This window comes from Myotis lucifugus, unplaced genomic scaffold (assembly GCF_000147115.1).
Source record: "Myotis lucifugus unplaced genomic scaffold, Myoluc2.0 scaffold_167, whole genome shotgun sequence".
NCBI classification, from domain to species: domain Eukaryota; kingdom Metazoa; phylum Chordata; class Mammalia; order Chiroptera; family Vespertilionidae; genus Myotis; species Myotis lucifugus.
The window spans coordinates 2,089,645-2,112,867 of NW_005871215.1; the positions used below are offsets into that span (position 1 = coordinate 2,089,645).

Below are 23,223 nucleotides of genomic sequence, written 5' to 3' on the forward strand. Positions count from 1 at the left end.
CCAGGACCCTTAAGTCCGGGGCTGGAGCCACTGTGGTTAGACACAGCTTCCGTCTCTCCCAGGCCCCCTGAGCCTGGACACCTGCTCAGCCCTACTCTCCTTGCTCTTCCCTCACCTTCCTCAGAAGCCCACATCTCCAAGACCCACTCATGAGAAACATTTGGGAGTGACACATGAAAGGAAATCTAATCAGAGATAATCAATAGGCAATATTAGCGGAGCCAAATTAACTCCCTACATGGACAAGAGTCACCCAGCCTGCAGCCAGCCCGCAGCCAGCCCGCAGCCAGCATGCTTAATTCCATTAAAATGATTTTCCAAGAGATAGTCCCATTTCAGCAGAGTCACAGACTGACAAAGTACAGTCAAGCGCCCCCTTTCCTCTGGCTCTTCATTGGCAAAGCCTCCAGAATTCTCTGTTGTCCAGGCAGGAACTTCATTTCCTCCTCAAGCCTTTATTTCTCAGCCTGATCCCTGCCCCTCCAAAAGCCCAGCAGCCATTCTACTCTCCTCCACTGAAAAGTCAGGATCTTCTTGGAAAGTTCTGAGTTCAGGTTCATCAAATAAGAGCTGTGGAGCTACAGAGTTAGAAAATCACAGATTCTTCATGCTGGCGAGGGCCTGCGACCACTGTAAGCTAAGCACCGTCATTTCGTAAATGAGAGCGCTGAGGCCTAGTAGGGGACAGGCCCCTCAAGGCCACACAGTAGGTCCCCAAGTAGGAGTAGCAGGCAGACCGACAACTGACAGGAGCATCATGGCAGCAAGCCATCATCTGCTCACCGGGCCAGTGTTCCCTGAACACCTACAATGGACCAGGACTGTGCTGGAACCTGAAATACAAACCCAAGTGAGACACAGAACCTTCCCTCCTGGACAGCACAGTCGGGGGGAAGATAGACACAAAAACAGATGCTGATACCATAGTTGGTAAGCGTGGGCACAGATATCCGCTCAGGGGCACAAGGAGACACCCGTGAGGCTCAGAGGGGCTAACATGGGTCAGGTCCGGAGGAGCTCACAGCCTGGTATGAGTCAGAGCCTCGGCCTGTCGTAGTAGAAACAGCTAACACAGAATGCTGCCCTGGTCCCAGGCACGGCTCGTATTTGACCCTTACCACCTTCCTCTGAGGAAGATCATATAGGATTACCCCCTATTTACAGGTAAAGGAAACTGAGGCAGAGAGAGGCTAACAACTTGCTCAAGGTTACACAGCCAAGCGTGGGAGAATTGCGCTTTGAACTCACTCCTTCAGCTCCAGAGAGCACACTCCACCAAGCCCCGGCTCCTCTGCTCCAGAGTGACTGTAAGTCCTCATTACGACACCACGGGAAGCCTCCTGCCGCCTGAGCTCTGCACCACACGCAGAGGGTGGCCTCAGGCCCTGAGTCATGTTTAATGACCTCAGGCCGCCCCAAGCCCTGGCCCTGCTCTGAGCTCCCACAGCCTCGAATGCAGGTATCCAAGACCATCTTCAGAACCATTTCTAAGCAATAGAGGATCGCACCTCTTCTCTTTGACTCCACGAGGCAAGCTCTCCGACCCACTGTGGGTGGGCAGACACACTCCTAGAGTTGCGTCTCTCTCCCTCCTGGTTGAGCCCTTGAACAGTCTTGTTGGAGCCTCCGTTTCAGAACTAAAAGCTCCGTTTACATGCAGCGGTGGGACCGTGCACTGCTTTCTCACCTAACACTCACAGCAACCTGGGAGAAAGGTGTTGTCATCCCCGCTGGACGGGGAAGAAGTCACACAGGAACAGGGAGCTCCAGGAACTTCGTGCAGGTCTCAGAGCCTTAGGCAGGAAGCGCCAGGCTTCAATCCCAGGTCTGTTTATCCCCAAGGCTGGCTGGAGTTTCCAGGCATCATCTGTGACCGTGAAACTGAGCAGTGAGCCTGTGCAGTCTGTGTCTTTGGCTTCAACCATGATGTGCTATCCAATTGAGCTAACCAACCATGGCCAGAAAGCAATTGCCATAATATCAGAAACCCATTAGGCTCCATGAAGCTTCGGAAAGACTCTTCAAGAAGACATCTGTGAGCTGAAAATGATGCCAAGCACTATGCGCTCTGGAAACAGCTGCCTGGGGCCCGAAGACAGCAGAACAGTCCTGAAATGCAGACCCAGCCTCGCCCAGACCCTACCAACCACCTCCCGCCTCCCAGACAATAACATCCTCGGAGCCCAGAGGAAGCCGCCTGTGGGAAGAACAGGTTGAGGTGACACGGAAAGGGTAATCCAAATGATCTCTGAGTTGTACAGACTGCCCATTTGCAGATTCCCAAGTGGTGAATGAGGCAATCCTACAATGAAGCAGTCTGTATTCAAGCCATTTTCCACAACAGCCACCCAAGGAAGCCTCCATCTCCATCCTCCGCAGTGGCTCTTACAGGTTCTGCGGTTTTACATTTATCTTTCCTGTGGCTGATTTTCTGAAGTAGGAAATGGGTTAAGTCTACTGTCATTTTCCTGGGGAAATGACTGCCAACTTGAGCTCATTAGATTGCGAGCACGTGTGGCATGCTATTCCTGTCCTGTCACTTCCCTCACTAAAAGCCGGCAGTCTTCTCACTGCCCAAGGAAAAAGTCTCCTTGATGCAGTTCACAAGGCTCTTGACCGTGGTCCCTGGCTACATCTCAAGCCTCCTTCCTCGCTGCTCTCCCCAGGCCCTCACCTTTTCCTGTTCTCTGCTCTTCTCGAATTTTCAGATCGGCCACACTCTCCAGAGTCCTTTGGGCTGGGCTTCAGCACATGCCATCTCTCCCTCTGAGGTACCTCCCCTCCTCTTCTGCTTTCTCAAGTTTATGTTTAAACTCATATCTTCACAGAGTGTCTCCATCTCCTACCAGTCTCTTATTTCCTCAGCCTCTGTACTTCCTCTTTCATAATATTTATCACTCTTGTTTAGGGTCTGCTCCTCCAGCACCCTGTAATTCCAGAAGGGCAGACTGGCATCTGTTTTGTCCCAGTGCCTACCACAGTGTCTGCCACACAGAAGGGCCCTGAGAAATATGAATGGATTGGAGGAAGTTGGGAGAGACAACTCACTTACCTCTCTTGGTTCCAACTGAGACCAGAACTGGAGCCATTATGCTGACGACGAAATCCCACCCCATGCTTAATCCGAAAGCCATGCCCAGCCTCCAGATAACAGGTGGTGAGTATATCCTCATCCTAGATATTCCGTGTTTCACGGTCACATGCTCTCCTAGACCACAGCGCTGTGGTGCAGCACAGAATTTCCACATCTCTAGGTTTTGCTTCTTCCTTCCTGCACAGATGTTCTCTTGGGAGGCTCGGTCCTTGCCCTGCACACAGAAAAGGATCCCTACTGTTCTGTTCTTCTAATGACTTCTGACTCACAGTGCCATAGTGACATGTGCCTCTGTCACATTGATGACAATTTTTAATGATGGGGGACATTTGACTGGTTATTTCTTATTAAATGTAGCCAGACATCTCTCAAACATCTGTGGCTGCCATTGCAGTCAAGATGAGGTTCTCAGCTTGGTCCCTAACTCATCCCTCTTGCTGATCCCCAGAATGTGCTTCCAAGCCATTAACTCTGGCCATCAAAGAGATTAGGTGCTGAGAGTATACAAACCCAACATGTTATTGATCAAAACCAAATATGACAAGGGGAAAATTCTCCTGGGAAAGACGGCATGTTTGGGATTTCAAAATAAAGTGAACTTTGGGTTACTACTGCTCATCTCCACAGGATGCAAACAGGCACTAGACATAGACACTAGGCTCAGTCTCAAGGTCACTAGGAAGTCCTTGTGATTAGCAATACAGGTCAACAGAGCCAGAAGGGGAGACCCTGCCCAGAGAGCCCCATGTGGGGGTATGGCATCTAAATAATTGAGGCTCTTTTAGTTCCAATGAAAAGTCATGTGCCAGGATGCCAGCCAGCTGTTGCCTGCCTGAGGGCTTGGAGATAGGCTTTTTTAAAAATATATATTTTATTGATTTTTTACAGAAAGGAAGGGAGAGGGATAGAGAGTTAGAAACATCGATGAGAGAGAAACATCAATCAGCTGCCTCCTGCACACTCCCCACTGGGGATGTGCCCGCAACCAAGGTACATGCCCTTGACCGGAATCGAACTTGGGACCCTTAAGTCCGCAGCCTGCCGCTCTATCCACTGAGCCAAACCGTTTAGGGCTGGAGATAGGCTTTAAGAGCTCTGCAAGCCACTTGTGAACCAGAGCCATGAAACGGGCTACCTTTGCCCAGGGCTGTCCCCAAACTCTGAGCCAAAGTCTGTGGCCCTGGGGGCTGGCCAGCTGCTAACTGAGGCTGCGATGGCCACTCCTGCTTCGCCCCAGGACCGTCAGAGGTGCAGGCCTCAGGCACTGGCACCCGGCGTGCTTCTCAATGATGGGAGCTAGAGTACAGGGTGGAAATATTATTAAAATAGCTTTATAACTGGGATTTCCATTGTACTTTATAGATTCCAAATGTGTTTTATATTTTTTTTTTCATTTTATCTGAGTTACCTCCTTTTGAGTTTCATGGATGTGGAGGACTTGCCCAAAGTCACAGAGTAAGCAGCAGAGATGGGGTTTGATTTGGTCCTTTGGCTCCAAACCTCATGTCATGAGTTGTCCAGTGACTGTCACTTGCCTTCTGAGGTAGGGACAACAAGGGGCTGGGTCTAATGAGCCAGTGTCCTGGGTGTTTTCTCTGCCCAGTTTGCTATGGCTGCCCTTGGGACGGAGGTGTTAGCTACAGCCTAGTGGTTGGAAAAGGCACTTTTCACTTCTGCTATGAGAAATAACCAGGATTAAAAGGGGTCTCAGACCTCCTTTGAAAATGGCCAGCTTGACCCTCCTGTGGAATTTGTAGATAGTGGGCTTCTGTTTCGTAGGCTTAATGACTGAGAGAAGCCAAAGAAGCTGCACACCTCACCTCCAATCCTGACACAGCTTATGTTGCTGAGCTGGACTAAGAAGATGGATGGTTCACTGGGTGGGACAGGTAGAGTGGGGTTGGCTAGGGATGATGGCTGAGGGTGCAAACTTCTCAGTATTTAAGCAAGAGCAGGGCAGGCATGCCCAGAAACTGACACCCAGGCAGTGTGTGCTGTGAGGGCAGGGGACAGTGCTTGCTGATGCTGCTGTATTGCTTTGTGCGCAGGACCTGCAGCCCATTAAGTATCCAATAAATGCATGTTGGCTGAACTTCTGATCACTGAGCATGTTGTGTCTGAGCCTTGGCTAAATGTGGACCAGTTGCTTCCAATGGACCAAGACAGGCAGCCTGGGAGTCTCCCAGATGTGGAGCCGAGTGTATCAACAGTGGTCAGACAGGAGTGAGGAGATGACCCATCCTCAGGAAATCAGGCCTTTCCTGGCAGTCACAAGACCACAAGCACAGGGCTCAGACACAACATGGGACAGCCTGGGGGTCTAAGGTAAGTTAGGGTGCATCACAGGTGGGTGGCACTCAGAAACCAGGTGTGCAGGGAGGTGCCATTCAAGACTCCAGGCAGGTAGCAAGGATCCAGAAAAATCTGTCATTAGGAAGAGGGCTCCAGAAACCAGGCTGGGGATCTTCTATGTAAGGGAGTTGGGAGGGGGGGAGTTGCATCACATAGGACCTGGGACTTAAAGATAGGAGATCAAGGTAGGGCAGGTACCCAATAATCAGAACTGGCCAGACACCTGGCCAGGTGACCACCCCAAGTCACAGGGATGGGCTGAGGCATTTGCTTAACGTTATCCTGTTACTGAGGTCTGGAGCCAAGCTGGGCCTGGAGATGGTGTGTCAGGTGTGGTGCCAAGAGAGAAGGTTTCAGAGACGGGAAACTAGGCAGCACCTGGCAAAGGAGTGGCTTTTACGAGAAAAGAAAATGTTGGCATGTCCCCAGGGCACAGACAGGAGGGACAGGAGCCAGGTGGTCTGGGACATGTTCCCCAGGAATCAAGCTGGTCAGCTGTCACCTGTGATTTCCCTCCTGCACCCCCAACTCTGATCAGGGAAAAACACAGGCAGAAGGAGGTTCCTGCCCTTGGAACCTATGGTCTAGTGGGGAAGAGACCATGCATGCAATGAAGCTCTGAGCAAGCACAGGTACCAATAAGCCCAATTAAGACCACCGCAGACACACCACCGCTGCAGGTCTGGGGGAAGTAGGGAACTAAAGGGAGATGTTCCCCAGGAAGGGAGAAGAGTGACAGGGTCTAGTATAGTCTAAAAAAAAAAGTCAGATTGGGGGAACAAACAGGTTCCCTAAGTGAAGTCATTTTTATAGCATCTCTATCATCATGCTGAAACCTCCTCATCTGACACACTGACTTCTCTTTAGAACATGCTCCAGCAGATATTGCTTATTTCCCACCGAATCAGAGAGAAATGACAATTCCCACTGGAGCTTTCTTTCCCAGGGGCAGGACAAGGCGGGGGGGGGGGGTTGTGGATGCTTCTTCATGCCTCCCAGGCTTCACTCTGCACCCCAGGAGCAGAAAGAGGGGGTGGTGTGGTGGGGGCCACAGACCCAGAGCCAGGGCAGGCCGTGGGGTGACCCTCTTCTCCTCTGAAGGCAGAAGATGCCCCAAAGACTGCCAGGCCTTGTCTTCACCGACCTCCTGTCCCCCAGGAATGTCAGGGATGCCTCCAGGTCCCAACACCTGAGCTCCTGGGAGATCGTCATCCTGGTTGCTCTTGGCATAGTAGGATTTTGCCCACTGACCATGGGTGGAATTCTACACAAAGTAGGAGAGCCTTGCTGTTTGAGGATAGGCAGCATCCAGGGCTCCTGACTCCCACCACAGTGAAAATTCCCTGGTGAGTTCCCCTCGGGGGCCCCAGCCCATGTCCTTCCTCAACCTCTCCTTCTTCTAACACAGTCACTGTTGTCTCCTTGAAGTTTCTAGACTTTTCTTGTTTAATATGTGTGGGCAAAAAGCATTTCTCGGTTTTCACTGTATGTGTCTCTAGGTACAAAGAGAGGCCTCGCTGGCCGAGGTTCAGAGGACGGGCACTGTCAGCAGAGGCACGAGGAGCAGGATTGGGCCCACTGCCCAGCTCCGCTCCTCCTCCCCAGTCTCAGTGCCTCGGCTGCAGCACGGGTGGGGAGCACTCATGCCTAAGTCCCACAGCTTTGGGGAAGCCAACAAGCGAGCAGATGCCTGAGAGCCATTGCCGCTGAAGTTCGTTATCATGTTTAAGGCCATGACCAACCCCAGGACACCCACCCTCAGGCAAGCCGAGGCCTCCTCCACACCCTCCCATCCTGGGCCCTGTCAGCTGGGCCACTTCCTCTAAATGGCCCCTTTGCCTTCCCAGACCCAAAATGTCTCCCCAAGGAGAAATGCTGACACAGATGAGACTGCCCTGCCCCAAAGCTAGAGAATAACCCCAGACAAACCAAATGAAAACACTTCACCAGTTCTGGCAAAGGACATGGTACTTCATCCCCACGAGGTGTCTGATGGAAAACACAGGCTCCAAAGGGCCCGGCCTGCTGGGACCCTGCACAGAAGCCAGGCCAAGGGGCAAGTGAAACCCACCAGCTTGCCAAGCAGAGCAGCCTCAGAGCTACGTGCTCCTCAAGAGCCCCCTCCCCCGCCCCTCTCTGCCCAGAGCCTATCTCCTCTCTGAGTGAGGATGGAGAAGATATTGTGGAGCGGATGGGGCAGGAGATAACAAAGGTGCAGGTGAGGGAAAATGTGGTTCTAGGCCAGGTAGTAGGTGCCAGCTAAGACCCAAAGGCTCTTTGGGGCTGTAGGAAGTGGTTTAGGTGAGGCTGCCCAGGTCTGCTGGGCCAGAGGGAAGGGAAGAGAGAGTCCCAGATAGCCCTGACTTTGGAGTATTAGGACTGTGAGTCACCTACATAAGTCATTTTCAAAGGGGTTTGGTTTTGGTCTTGGTTTCTTTAAATTTCTTTGTTTTATTTTTATTTTTAGTAGAATTCTGCCCCCCCCCCAAAAAAATTAAATAAATAAAAAACAGAGAAATGAAAAATGGTTCTTTCTGAAGTTGGGGGGTTGCCCCTGGCACCTCCCACAAGCCCTAGAGCCCCCAGGACACAGTGTGGAAAACACTCACTTGGCACAGCCCCCTTCTCTCAGTGGTGCTACAGCCCCAGGTGCCTGGCCCCTCAACCAGAGGCGGGCCCTCCCCTACCTGGCAATTGAATATTCAGGGCAGCTAGGCCTGGTCCCTGTCCACAGGTGAGTGTCATCACAGGTGACGCTCCCCCCTTTTCCTCAAGTAACAGTCACAGCCCCAGGAGTCTCTCACCTGGTTCTGCCTCTCTGTGATGGGACTGGAGTCTCAGAGGTGGCAGGCTGAAGAAGTTGGGAGGACTGGAAATTTATCCGCCACACTGTGGGAGGGAGCTGTTGTGGGAAACTGCGTGCCACCTCGAGGACCACGTGTCTTGCTTGAGCTCAGTGGGAAGGCCCCATTCAAGATGGGTGGGCTCCTGCTGATGCGGAGGCTGCCAGGCCAGGCCAGATACTGGCCCAGGGGTGAGGGGCAGGGACGAGATCACCCACCAGCATGCCCAGCAGACTCTCAGCACTCTAGACAGGGAGTGTCCCTCGCTGCCTACTGGCCTTCCCCTCAAACCTTGCCCCGTCTCTCTCCATGACTCAGAACCACAAGCTCAGTCACCATCCCCTGCTTTCCCCCAGCCCTCCGGGCAGCAAGCACATCCCAGCTTCCTGCTCCTGACTTTGGCTTAACTCCAGGACACATGTGGCCTCCCATTCTAGAGCATTCTCAGTCAGCTCATGTCCCCCACTCCAGCTCCAGGACCCTCCTCCCACCCCGAGAGTCTGCGGGAGGTGCCTTTCAGCCAGTCCTGACTTCACAGCTGCTTCTACCCAGCAGCCTCCCTTCCTGAAGCAGGAAGAGAGCCAGGTGCTGCCCTTTCATTTCTGCTCCAACGCGGCCTTTGCCTTGCGCTTCCCCCCCTCACACCCTCCTCCCCTCAGAGCACCAGGAACACAGCCGTCCCATTGCTTCACTCTCATGTGCCTTTATTGAGCTCCCACAGAGTGTGTGGTACTATGCTCCAGGCTTCGGAGCCACGGTCTAGTCAAAAGGAGACCAAAGCTAGTACAGAGAATGTTTCATAGCTGCTTACATCTGGTAAGGGGTGGGGGAGGGGAGAGCTAATCACAAAACAAAGTCCTATTCCAAAGCAACAAAATCTCCTCTGGGAGTAATAGATATTCTACGCACGCGTATGTGCACACACGCCCTGGATGGACACTTGGGTGCACCCAGTGGTTGTATATGCATGCATATACAGTGTTGTGGGTAAATAAGCGACTGTATATGCTGTCCGCGCGCAGGCACGCACACACCACCGCACAGACAGAATCCGGCTTATTCTATCAAAGACACTAGCCTCCAGGTTCTAGTGAAGCCTCTGCCCTAGATGCCTGCAGCATGCAAAACCTGGAGATCGGAGAGTCACAGTAAAGGACAATAGGTATACATGAGCACTTCTGTCCCCGGGCCCAGCCGCAGCACTGGAGGTCGCTCATGGTCAGCGACAGCAAAGACATTGTGAAGGGCTCACAGAGCAGAGCTGAGCAGCTGGAGGTCATCTGTCCAGTGTCAGGGCCACCTGAGCCCTGGCGAGTTCCCCAATCTTCAAGGAAGAATTTAAAACTCTGGTTTTCGAGTGTGTAGTCCTGCAAGCAGTATTCTCATCACAGTGCCGCAGATCGAGGTGAGGGTTTTTCTCGCTCGCTCTCTGCAGCTTCCCACGTGTGCTAACGCATTTTGTAGTCATTAGATACAGATGTTTCACACAGCTGTCCCTTGAAATCCAAGTCTACTGTGAAATCGAGGTCTCGCTGCAGAGAAGGAGCAAAGGGTCGCAGCGTCAGTGTGGAGGGAAGTGCTGGCCCCACGCCCCTCCCTACAGGCAGATGGATGGGTAGCTCCTCTGCTCCTAAGGTTTGCTAGCTAAGGAGTTCCCACCAACAGCCCTCGGAAATCTATTCTGGTGCCTCATTATCTTCACAGGAAGTTCTTTGATTCCTAACCTAAATTCTTCCTGTAATAATACAGACTGTTTCCTCTGATTTCATCCTGGGAGAATAGAGAGTGGGGTGGGTGAGTCTCCTGTGGTAATCCCACAAGGCATTGCCTGCAGCCAGGGTGGCTCAAACAGAGAGAATCACGCCGTCCCCAACCCACTTGGCCCACTAAAGAAATGCAAAAACTTCTTCTGGGCCACCAGGAACTTATTTCCTGGCTCAGCTCGTCCTAACTGAGGTGAAACCCATGGCAACAGCCTCTGTTCTCAAAGCCCCTCTATGAAGAGCTAGACACTGTGCTCCAGGCTGAGAGTCCAGGTGGGGAAGGAGGTGCTAGAAAAAGTCTCAAATTCCGGAGCTTTTAGGGGCCAACCCTGGAGTTCTTCAGTAATGCCTAGTTACATCCAAGCCCAACTTCTGACTGCCTCATCTGGTAACTTTCCTGATTGTGCACAAGGCACTGAGTTGCCTGGGTGAGTGGACACTGGGACCAGCACTGTGGTCCCTTCTCTCTGACCCTTGCCCACACAGAGGCCATTTTAGCACTCACCACATTTTTGGCATTTGGCTTCATGGAGATGGACCCATAGAGCTCTTCCCCCCTCCGGACGGTGAGGCAATCTTCCAGGTAGAAGACGGTCTGCTTCCAGTGGGTGTAGGGGGCATCAGGGGCTGAGGGGCGAAGGATGGGGAGGTAGGACGGGACAGTCAGAGAAGGCGTCTCCAGAAGGGCTGAGGCTGGGACCCTGCCTACAAGTCACTGGCTTTCCTCTGAGACTCTGACGCCCACACAACACCCTTGTTGGGTCACATGCCATCTCCAAGCCCACACCAGAACTCCTCCTCAGCCTCAGGGACCCCTCCTTCCATCAGATCTCCACCCCTCAGGGCTGCGGGTCTTAGCTGTGGATCATAAGAGAACAAGCTGATATTACAATTTCATACCAAGCAGTGGAGGATGAATACCCTCTCACCAACTAAACTTCCTAACACAAATGAATCTCAGAATGCCACTGTGTGTGTGTGTGTGTGTGTTTTGTTTGTATGTTTGTTTTCATTAGTTCAACAGAGTGAAGACTTTCCAACAGTGTAGGGGAGAGATTCATAGAGTAGAACATCCTGTTTCCCCTTAAATGACATCATTTATGCAAACTCCACAGCTAACCCAGTTTCCCCACTTCCACTGCCAGCCCGGTCCTACAAATAGCTTTCCCTTCCTGCCTCTCTGCCCTAGAACCAAAATTAGTACCCTTGGCCCAGGCTCACCAGGGGTCTCAGCTGTGCTGACCAACTGGCTCAAATAGAAATGAGGGATGATTCTCTTTCCACAGCCCCAATGCTGGGCCAGAGCCCACACCTCCTGCATGATCCAAAGCCACGCTGATGCTTGCACCTCCTCTGTATTTGCCATTAAATTGCACACATCCCTCTCAGCACAGTACAGATCCCACAGCTCCATGAGAGGCACAGCTAATGGGCCATCTTCCTCAGCAACAGCCATCCCTGGAACACTCTTCCCCCCTGCTCCCTGCTCACCAGGCTCTCTCTCCCTCATCCTTCAAGGCCACTTCCTCTGTGAAGCCCTGCCTGACCGCCCACTTGGACTAGGGCACCCTGAGCCTGTCATGCTGCAGCACAAATGTCTTTTCTGCCCACTTGTTTGTGTCCTCCCCAAGACTGCAATCCATGAGGGCAGGGACCATGCCAGGCCTGCTCACTGTTATATCTTCAGTGCTTACCACCTCACTTAGTAGGCCTTTAAGCACTGAACAAATGATTTATTTGATATAAAACCAGACTAGATAGACATCCCATGAAGTTTCAATGTACCCATAGATGCTCAGTTACACTGAGAGCTTTGAACCTAAGAACAATAGAAGATCCCATCTTATAGTCAGTTTCTCTTGGCCCTTTAGACACTTATCTTCCCCACCAGGATACAGGACTCATTAATGCTGATTTCCTCTTTGCTTAGGACCAAAGTTAAAGATAAGAAGACTTGGGGGAGAACATAAGTGCCTTTTAAACACGACAAAAAGCTGTCACATGGAAAAACTCATGTGTGACCTTGGAGGCAGAACAAAGGTTAGTCGGTGGAAATTACTAGAAGGCAGACTTCAATGCACCATAAAGAATTAGAACTGTATCACAAGCTTACAAGCTACCTGGGGTCCACTGACTTGGTATTTATCATGCACCAAGTCAGACCAGGTGGCCTCTAACATCTTTCAAGCACTATTTGAATGGCGATGAAGACTTTGTCTTTCTTTGCCCTTTGCAATGAACTGGCTTGATCAAATGTCAGTGGTTTGGATTCAGACTTGAGTAGCCTTCAGTGTGTGCATGTGGGAAATCGATGCAAACTCAAGGTCCTAGAGAGGGAAGAGCAGCCTGAATATTTGGAATGGCTTGAAGGAGGATCATGGGCATGCAATCTGTGAGTCTCCGATCCTGGATCCCCAAACACATCCAGCCTTCCTGTCCTCTAGTCTAAGGCAGTACTATCCTAGTACTGCTGTCTACAGATGAAGTGTGCCTGCTCCCAGCATCTTCCCTGCCAACTACATCTAAATAAATTGTCAAAAGACAGTCTCCAGTGTGTGTGGAGAAGAGCAGTGTGTGACTGACAGCACTCTCACCCCCACTGCCACCTACAGCAGCTCAGACAGGTGTCTCTCCAGTTCTTATAGACCTTCAGGCAAGAGGATTCAGGCACCTTCTTTCTTTTACCTCGTCAGATGCTTCATGAGAATCCCAGAGACTTCACCGCCTCAAATTTGCCAGTCACCAAGCCTAGGAGTCTGACTCTGATGGTAGCCCCAAAATATGCCCACATTGGGTTGGAGGAAAGTGATCTCTCCCCCTGACATCAACATCAAAAGGTTAAGAACTTCCCCAAGGTCTCATTTCCATGATGGGTTCATTAGCTATGGACTAATTAAACCAGTCTTCTCAGTCCTGATCCTCCAACAATATGTCCAGAAGAAACTTATTAAAAGTCAACTGTTTTTACTCTACTAGGGATTTGAATTCAGTATTTCTGGGGATGAGAAGGGAGCAGGTTTGCCAAGACTTAAAAATCTCCCCCAGGTGATGCAGATGAACAGCCATGGATGAAATCGCTGAACAAACCTAATGGTTCACATCTGATAACACCTTTTGGATGTGTGTCAGTGGGAAGGACCGTGAAGTGGGCACAACAGACCCAGTTTCCAGCTTCCACTTTGCCACGTATTTGCACATGACCTGGGGGCTCATTTTTTACACCTCCAGACCATGGGGCTCTGTGAGGATTAGATGGGATGAGAACAGGGAAAAGATACACTAAGGATGACCAAACCTGTTGTGCACAGTTTACTTCTGTTTTCCTGGTATAATTATTACTAGCTCTCTCTCTCTTTCTCTCTCTCACTCTCAAAGATTTCCTTAATTGAAAGATAAATTATATGATCACCCAACCTATAACATAGTCAGCCTGTGTTAGGGTGTTACTAAGCATTAGGTGGCTATTTCATAATTATGGAAAGTGATATATCATTTTACTTATCCATAAACTATGGCTCTGGGCTGCAAATGTGGGCTTCTTGATTCTAGTGATCTAGATTCTAGAGTGTCCTGGGGAAGCATCCAGGAAGTTGCAGTGCACGAGGGCGAGCACTCACCACAGGGCTGTGCAGGACACCTGGAGTTCCCGTCAGTGAGCAAGTCTTTTCTTCTCCTCCTCTGCCCTCAGCTTTCCCTGTTATGAAGATGCCTTCATACTCAATATCTGGACCCCTTTTCTCCCTCCCTGAGGCCTCTCCCCTCACAGTCTCTCTGGGTTCTGGATTACAGACAGCTTGTGTTTTGTATTTTGAAGTGATTGTGACCAATAGTGCCTGCAGGATTCCAAGTGTATATCCATCCATCCATCCATCCATCCATCCATCCATCCATCCATTGATTCATTCAACACACATCTATTCAAGATGCCTCTGATGTGCCAGATATGGTCCTAAATTTGGGGAGCAGCAACCAATGCAGCCTTACCCCCTTTATATCCTATCCCCTAAGTGAGAAAACAAGTCTGGCATGAGTTGTGACCACAGGGGCCATGGGAACAAACAGCAGGGGGTTCACAAGATTATTCCTGGTGCTTTTGGAAAACGAGTGGAATCCTGCTTTCTGTTTCACTTCCCAATGGTTAAGTGGAACCTAATGCTCTTTCCGTCTGTAAATTTGTAATGATATGCTCTAGGGCAGTGGTTCTCAACCTTCCTAATGCCGCGACACTTAAATACAGTTCCTCATGTTGTGGTGACCCCCAATTTCATTTTTACAAATTGAACATAATTAAAACATAGTGATTAATCACAAAAACAATATGTAATTATATATGTGTTTTCCGATGGTCTTAGGCGACCCCTGTGAAAGGGTCATTCGACCCCCAAAGGGGTCTTGACCCACAGGTTGAGAACCACTGCCCTAGGGGGTTCACAAGCTCTCTGAAGAATTAAAGACTATGCACCAAGAAGCTCCTTTGACCTGAGAAAATGACTCAGTGTCAAAGGACAGCAAAACTAAAAAGGACTGCCAGGCCACTGAGGTCCAATGGTGTGATTTCACACATAACAAACCCAAGACCCAGAGACTAACTTGCCCAAGGTCACTTTCAGCGCCTGATCATCCTACTTTGCTGAATCCTGGGAATACCAGGACTCAAATCCAGGCTTGCTCATACTCAGCCTACTGCTCTCCTATCTACTACACAGCAGCCCTGGGGCCCCAGGTCCATTTTCCTCCCTGTACCTGCCTAGGATGTGCCAAAGCGGTGAATGGGGCAGCTAGGCCTGTTGGCTAGCACAGCCTGGAAACCTGGGCGCCTGTACCCATTAGGGCTCCTGCCTGGAGCTGCAGAGAGGAGGTGGCAGGCCATTAACAGGGATTGTTTTCAAGCTGCACAAGACTCAATGTGTTTTGGAGTGGGCTCCCCAGTGTCAGCTGCTGCTGAGATGGAAGCACGGTTGGGGTTGATGAAGAGGGACCACATAAGCAGGCTGCACTTTGCAAGAAGTTCAAAAATAGCTGAGACCAAACAATACGTTGTTGTGGCCTGCACACACATGTGATAAAAGTTTTCTAAAATAGAAAAGCAATAAGGAGCACAAAATTTAGGATAGTGTTCACCTAGAGGCGATATGGGTGGGGCAGGGATAGTAGAGCATCCAAGTGGATGGAAAGGTATTGATAGCATTTAAGTGAATGAGTTAGGTAGTGAGCTCACATGGATTTATTATGTGACTGTAAGTTAATTTACTTACACTTATGAATTATAACCATATTTATTAATAATGGGTTTCTGGTTAATATTTTATATTCTAATAATTTATTTCTTAGCTGATGTATTACATTCTAATAACAATAATAGTCTTATTTCTAGTTACTATTTATTTTATTCTCATTCCTGAGTTAGGTGGTGAGCTCACAGGTATTCATGATATCCTATATAATAAAAGAGAAACATGTAAATTGACCGTCCCTCTGCTACACTTACCAGCCAATCAGGAGAATATGCAAATTAACCCTCCATCTTTGTCGGGTTAATTTGCATATGCAGGCACCGAGCGGCCTGGGTCCTGGGAACATCCTCGGGACCCAGACCACTCTTAGCCTGTAGGCGCACACATAGGCCCTGAGCAGCCGGGGTCCCAGAACACCCCCAGCCACTCCGGGCCTATGGGCGCAGGCACCAAGCGGATGTTCCTGCCCCATGGCCACTTGCGTGTGCACCGGCGCCAAGCGGCGGCCAGGGTCCACGCCCCCCAGCCCGGCGCCCATCACAGGGCAAACAGGCCAGGCCTCCCCGCGATCGATCGTGGGGCAAACAGGCCAGGCCAGGCCTCCCCGTGATCCCAGGTGAAGAAGCCACTCCGCTGACCAGCCTGCTCTATGGACCTGTTCGGGTGGGTGGCGCAGAGTCTGGGGCCTCTAGCCTGCAGCCACGGGAAGTCTCCCTCTCCCCAGAGTTAGGAGCACCAGCCCAGGTCCACCCAGTGGCCCGGTCCTGACTGCGGGGGTGAGTTCCTGCAGCCTGGGGTTTGATCCCTAGGTTTAGCAGTAGGAGACCAGTACCTTTGTTATTGCTGTGTGTCCGGGTTTTAATTGGACAAATGCCCGGTGGTCCCGGGCACCTGCTTAGCAAAATCTTTTAGGAGGAGAATTCTGTCTGCGTTTCCTCAAATTCCCTCAGCCACTACTCACCCCTCTGTAAAGGCACAGAACAAGTGAGGCCCATTAAATAAAAATCAGAGGTCTCCAGCAATGGTGGGCCTCTCTCATGACAGTCATTTGGACTGGATGGCATTTGAGTATTTATCTAGGCACCATGACAGGGAACACACAAGCTCAAGTCATGATCTCTGCCCTTAAATAATTCACAATCTTATTAGAGTGAGTGGATGATAAAAGCGCAGTAATGACATCAGAATGTAAGGCAACAATACAGAGAGGAACAGAGGCAATTGCTAGGATGATTTTACAACAATTAATACAAAGAGTATGTGCTGTGAATTAAATAAAAAAAAAATATGTGTGGAAGTAGCTGCTTTCTGAGTATGGGATCCCTTCCTATTTTAAAGGAAGCTGAGTTCCATATGAACTGTGTACTATGCTATGATATTTGAGGCACAGAACAAGGGAGGCCCTAAGTGCACTAAGTTTTGATATTTGAGTCATTCTTTATTGTTTAATGTGATTTATTTCTTCACGCCTCAGTTTTGTAATAGTTAAATTACTAGAATAATACATCTTGCTATAAAATATTACAATAAGAGCAAATGATCAGGTGACATTGTTATTTTCTATAAATGAACACAATCTCTGGTATGTTAAAGTGATAGGTATTATAGAAATATTCAGATAGGGAGACCTGCAGGCTTGATTACAAGTGAGGCTTACTATCACAACCCAAATTTATTGCTTAAAATAAAAAGCAGGGAGCCAACTAGAAACTGAACCAAATATAAGCCCTTGAAAGGCAAATGTAAATTGGATAAGCTTCGCTATTACAAGAGCAACAAGAAAAAATTCAGATGCAAGAATGAGGAGCACATTGCATCCACTCTAAGTTGCTGTTAAAGAAAAAGAATAATATACTATGAAAATACTTAATACAGATTGTAAAGATATTTGTTCAAAGAGGATTTCCTAGAGTAGGTGGTATTTCAGTTAATTTTTTTAAATGTGAAGAGGTTAGCTAGATAAGAAAAAGGTGTAGGAGTCCCGAATTGCAGAGGGTGCAGGCGGGGCTGAGGGACCCCCCACCCCCATGCATGAATTTTGTGCACCGGGCCTCTAGTTAATAAATAAATAAGCAAAAAGTGAACCATGCATGACCCAACTATGACAGTATGTCATGAACCAAGAATTAATATTGATTCAGTTCTGTGCATCTGGGATCCTTAGAAACAGAAAGGAAATCTTCCTTGGTGTCAGAGTGCAGAGGGTCTGTGTAAAGCCCACTGCCAAGCCCTTGCTAACTGGTAAGGACATCTGCTATGTGTGGGAAGCAAAACCCCATGCTGACATCTCAGGGTGTCTGAGAAAGCAGCTAAACAATTTAATTTCCCCTGATCACTATATATGTGGAAAGGCTGCAGCAGGAGGGATCTGTCAGCCAGCAGGCATGCAGTCAGAGGCATACCGCAGTCAGGAGATGGAATTGCCTTTCCAGAGGACGTCAGCCCTGGTGAGGCAGGCTTGCACAAGGGCAGTGGTTTTCAACCTTGATCGTGCATCACAATCACCCGCAGAACTTAAGGCACAGATTCCAGGGCCCCACCCCAGAATTACTGACTCAGTAGGTCTAGGAGGGGGGGCAGAGAATTTGCATTTCTAACAAGTTCCTAGGTGATGCTGATGCTGCTGGTCCATGGGCCACACTTTGAGAGCTTCTACTCCAAGACACAGGAAATGAGGACTACAGGAAATCCGAATGTCCTTTCAGAACCTAAGTTCCTGGGATTCTGTGCACAGGGGAGGGAACATAATGCCAGGACTGTGAAAGACAAAGAGGCATGCTCAGACCTTGAACTGGACCCAAGGTCTTTGAGCTTATAAAACATACTCGTTATCCTCTTTCTCCTAGGGGCTTGTGTGGGACTATGGTGGGTGTGTCCAAGAACAGGAAGGAAAGAAGCTGTGGTTGGAGACTTAGCACTTGAAATTCTCACCATTTCCCAGGCAGCCCAGGGCTGACTTCTTTGATTCTGAACTTGAATTTAACCAAGACTCCTGCTTGTGGGGGGCATCAGGAATGTTGTCCCTGACACCACAGAGCCAGAGAGCCATTTCCCCAGGCTGTCTGCTTGACCTCAAGGACCCCAGATAAGACCTACACAGCTGGAGCCCCAGCTTTCAAAAGCCAGAATTTTCCCAGACTGCCCCTTCCTCAGCACCTGCAGCAGGGCAGGCCATCATCCTGGTGGTGGAGGGGGCAGAGCCAGCCTCTGTGACTCCACTCCTGGCCTCCAGTCACAGCCCTGTTCCCCACACAGGCTCCTTGACCCTCTCACCGCCCCCACTCCCCACCAACATGAGGCTGAGTTTTCTCCACTTGCCAGGGTCTAGGTAAAACCTCCCTGCTCTGTCCTGGCTGTCCCTACCCACCAAGAAGATGAGCTTGCAGGCTGCCCCTCGAAGAAGGGTAACCCTGTATCGACCCAGACTGGACCTCTGGTTTCGCCAGGGCAGGGAGCGCCAGGACCGGCCTGGCTGATAGAGATGAGAAAACCCTGGCATTGGCAGTTGGGAGACACTGGCTCTGGAAAAAGCCCTTCTGTGAGGGATTAGGTAAGTCGTTTGCTCGGACAACAGGTGAGAGAGGAGAATTGTCACCAGGTCTTCTGAAGTGAATAAATCACATCCTTGAATTCTGGTAGAACCCACCAATTCCTGCCACGTGCACACTAACCCCAACTGCATGCTCCCAGGTCCCAGAGTGACCCCACGTGAGTGGTGACTCTGAATACATCCCCATAGAGATTTGTTTTTTCATAGAGATTTGTTTAGGATCTGCTATGATCCAAGCACTGCCATAGAAGCCAGGAGAGCAGAGACTAATGAGATGTGATCCCGACTCATGGGGAGACCAAAGATTGAAAAAAATGAGTGGAAATGTTGAGTAAATGATGGCACTCCTTACATTGAATTTCTGTGTCATTGTTTAAAAAAAGAAAGCAGATATCTCTGTGAGGCTATAGAAGTACCACCAACACATACTGTTAAATAAAGGAAAGGTAGCAGAAGGCAGTGTACGGTCTGAGCCAACCTGTGTTTCTTTAAATGCTGTAGTTTGATATTGTACTCTAGTTATGTAAGATGCCACCAATGTGGGGAGCTGGGCATAGAGTTCACAGAACTCTATGTGCTATGTTTGCAACTTCCTGTGAGTCTATAATTATTTCAAATAAAAAGGATAAAAAAGGTGTATATAGATGTGGATGTGTGTGTTGTGAGAATAAACAAATCATCTTTTCTGTCAAAGAACAGTGTAGACAACCGCCATTTTGGCCGCATGGCTTGCAGCTCCCCTGGGGGCCGCCACCTTGAAACAGCAAAGGCCAACCCCCTCCCTTGGAATTAGCCAATCATGAAAGACTGTGCACCTGAGCTCCAATCAAGAGTGAGGGATGGGTCACGTGCGTCAGGGATTATAAAGCCAAGCAGACTGCCTGCTCAGTGTACACACGCTTCCAGACCATGTGTGTGCACCTTTCTACATAGAAGTAAAGATATTTGCCTTGCTGCCTGGCTCCTGTGTATGTTTTGTGTTCTACCAGGACCCCTGACTTGGGGGGCTCACTTTATTTCTAACATTGTGCACCATTGAAATTTTTTTGAAGGATAACAAAGAAATCCTTAACAATATACGCCTCTGAGGTGTGAAATTGGGATGAATGGGGAAAGGACTTTTTATACCCTTTGGTTCCTCTTTGCTATTATGTATAAGCATCACTTTAAACATGGCCATGACAGATCTAAGCCCAGGGTGTTAGGGAGCCCGAGGAGGACACCTAAGCTTGACCCAAGAGGGAAGGAGGGGATCAAGTAATACCGAGCTGAGAGATGAGACCTCTGATGGGGTGGGCCAGGTGAGAAGGTGGGGACAGGGGAGGTGTTACGGGCTAAATTGTGTCCCCCACAAATTCACATACTTAACCCCAATACCTCATAATGTGACTGTATTTGGAGCTGGGCCTGTAAAGAGGTGATTAAGTTAAAATGAGGCCCTTATGGTGGGCCCTAATCCAACCTGGCTGATGTCCTTTTAGAAGGAGATTAGAACATACACAGACACCAGGGATGTGTGCACACAGAGGACAGGCCACGTGAGGACACAGGGAGAAGGCAGCCATCTGGAGGAAAGGACATAACAAGAGCTTCTGACATAATGTAAAGACCCTCTTGCTCCCATGGCACACTGCGGTGGACACGGAGTTGGGGTATGCGAGGCAATTCCCAGAGACTTAAGAAGCCTCACTGAGTTCAGGGAACTGCAAAGTGCTTTGTGTGAATGGAACAGGGGTGGAAGGCAAAGCTAAGGAAGGGTGAGAACTGAGGTTGGAGGAGTGGGCTAGGGCCAAGTCCCCGAACCCCCACTTACCAGGCTAAGACATTTGGGCTTATCTGCTACAGGCAGTGAGGCACCTCTGCAGGAGGGCTGGGAAGGAGAATGTGGTGGTCTTTGGGGACCACTGCCAGGGAATTAATGAGGATGGACTGGGTGGACGTAGTGAAGAAAGCAGGACACATAGAGACGCCACTTGTAGTCTACTGAATCTGTAGTGAGGCATGGCAGGGGGAGAGAAACCTAATTCCACTCTGTTTCCTTACCCCCTCATAAAATATGCTCTAGAAATGCTGAATGAGCAAATGTGCGCTTGAAAAGGGGCCCAAACCCCTGCCTCTCCTCACTTAATGCTCTCTCATAGCTCTGGCCATGGCAGCCACAATTTTATTTACCTTCTCCTTGGGCAGCCAAAATTTTGGTGACATGCATTTTTCTCAGATTACTCCGCAGCTGCAGAAGGCTTAAAGATGCCAGCTAAGGGCCCCTGGCTAATGCCCAGGTCCTTTCCCCAAGTTGGGGCCAGCCCTGTGTCACTCCCCACAATGCCTCAGTATGGGGGAAGGGAGGATCTGGAATGCCAACAAAAGGCTCACCTGTGGAAAACCCCATTTTCTTGTGGCACTTGGTAAATTCAATATTAAAATAGGTGACCAGGGCGTGGATGTAGTCATTGCGCTGGATCTGCAGGCAGAAGGCAGACGTGAACGACAGCTCTTCCGTCTTGACCGTGTAAATGTCCACCTCCTGCAGCCCAGAGAAGAGAGAAGGCCAGACACTTAGCACTTCCACCAGGGCAGCTGCATTCTGCAGGGGACTGCCTACCGTACACTCTCCAGGGTGTCATTACTTAAGGGTGACTCCCCAGGCCCACCCCACCACCCTCCCTATGACCCCCTCCATCCTTTCTAGGGTGGAACAATGATACAAACAGATATGAGTCAGCACCCAGGGGGGGACAAAATTAAAAGGGTAAATCTGTTGGGGGTGGGGGCAGTGGAGGGGGGAGGGGAGAGAAAAGAAGCTTCATTCAACAGAGCAATCCTAAACCCAACCCGAATGTCCTCAGAGTGGTCCACCTCAGCATCGTATGTTCATCTAGTGGTTCTCACAGTGAGGTCCCAGAATGACAAGTGTGGGTATCACCTGGGAACAAATTCTGAAGGGAGGGCATCCTAGCCCTACTGAACTAGAACAGCAATCTGTGCTTTATCACGTCCTCCCAGTAATCTGGGGGAACCAGACTCTCATTTCCCAGATGTTTGATATTTAAGCGCCTGGCAGTAGGAGGCATCAAGTATTATCACAAGAATGAGGACCTGAGCCTCCCCACAGTCACTGACTGAGCTAAAGGAAGTCCTGGTGGGCATTTATAACAAGTCTGGATAGTGAAAGAAAGAGAGAAAGAAAGAAAGAGAGGGAGAGAGAGAGAGAGGGAAAGAGAGGGGGGAAAACAGGGAGAGAGAAAGGAAGAGAGGAAGAAAGAGAGGAAGGGAGGGAGGGAGGGAGGGGAAAGAGAAAGGGAGAGAGAAAGGGAAAAGGGTAAATAAGAAGTGAGAGATTTTCAGTGCTGGCTGGAGAATGAAGAACTAATAACTCTAACAATTTCAGCTGGGAAGTGGCTGAAAATCAATGTTGTGTGGGGAGCAAGTGTAATAAAAGTTTGTTCTGTGCCGTTCTTTTCTATGTGAAGAATGTTGGCTGTTGTTTGCTGGCTCCAGTGAGACAGGGCAGACTTTTCAAGAGCCCAAAAGGCATCCAGGCAGCTTTGAGTGAGGTCTAAGGGAGGACTTCCCATGGTCGGAGTGTATAGGAAGGATCTCTGTCCTGAGGACTGCAAGAGCCAGACACATGTGTGTCTGGGATGATTCTTAGAGGAACCATTGTGAATATGTGTTGGAAATGACAAAACCTGTTGGGAATCATTAGGACAGGGGTCTGAGGGTGGGAAACAAGTGCAGGCAAGAGACAAAGTAACGTAACAGAAATGCCCTTATCTCTACATGTTTCCAGGGTAAATAAGTGAAAAGCAGATGTGATGTACCTGGGGACCTTCAAAGAGAAGTCCTGCCTCCAGGGGACAAGGAGGAGGAGGTGTGGTCAAGGGAGCCAGCCATCAGAGCCCTGTGGTGTCTGTGGTGAGCAGCTCTAACATCCCCAGGAGAGCTGAGCTCTGACTTACTAGTTGGGAAGAGGTGGGACTACAGGTTAAGGGAATGTGGGAGCCCCAGTAAGGTTCAGAACTAAGGGAATGATGAGCCCTGGGTCGGGCATGCAGAAGTAGAAAGCCAGTCCCCTGAATCCAATGCAAGAGCCCCTCGGAAGCATTCCCAGGAAGTGGCACCTGGTGCTTGCTTGAACACCTTAGGGATGATGCATTCACTACCTACCAGGCAACCAATTCCATTTCCTAACACCTCCAATCGGTAGATCCCTCTACGTAATGAATGAGAGCCTACACCAGTCTGTAATCTCCACCCACAGAATAGGCTGAATGCCTGTTCCATCTCACACCAAAACCTTTTCTTCCCCAACTGCCTCTGTTTTTCCATTTGCTTCTCCAAAGTCATGCTTTCTGACAACTTCACCAGCCTCTGACCTCAAAGAGCA

The 23,223-nt window shown here is 49.7% G+C and overlaps 1 protein-coding gene and 1 long non-coding RNA gene across 2 annotated transcripts in view; one reads left to right on the forward strand and one right to left on the reverse strand.

Annotated features, from left to right (window-relative positions):
* Positions 1 to 2,682: 2,682 nt before the first annotated feature.
* Positions 2,683 to 13,024, forward strand: LOC106698363. The gene is made up of 2 exons (XR_001349689.2): positions 2,683 to 3,157; positions 11,983 to 13,024. It is a non-coding gene; the product is annotated as an uncharacterized LOC106698363 (long non-coding RNA).
* Positions 8,982 to 23,223, reverse strand: part of PRMT8 (protein arginine methyltransferase 8) — a 92,089-nt gene continuing 77,847 nt past the window's right edge. Inside the window, exons 8-10 of the mRNA XM_023759936.1 lie at positions 21,210 to 21,360; positions 10,558 to 10,679; positions 8,982 to 9,821 (exon numbers count right to left, since the gene is read on the reverse strand). Of these exons, the coding sequence (XP_023615704.1) occupies positions 9,738 to 9,821; positions 10,558 to 10,679; positions 21,210 to 21,360 (357 nt within the window). The 3' untranslated portion in view covers positions 8,982 to 9,737. The remainder of the gene's footprint in view (positions 9,822 to 10,557; positions 10,680 to 21,209; positions 21,361 to 23,223) is intronic.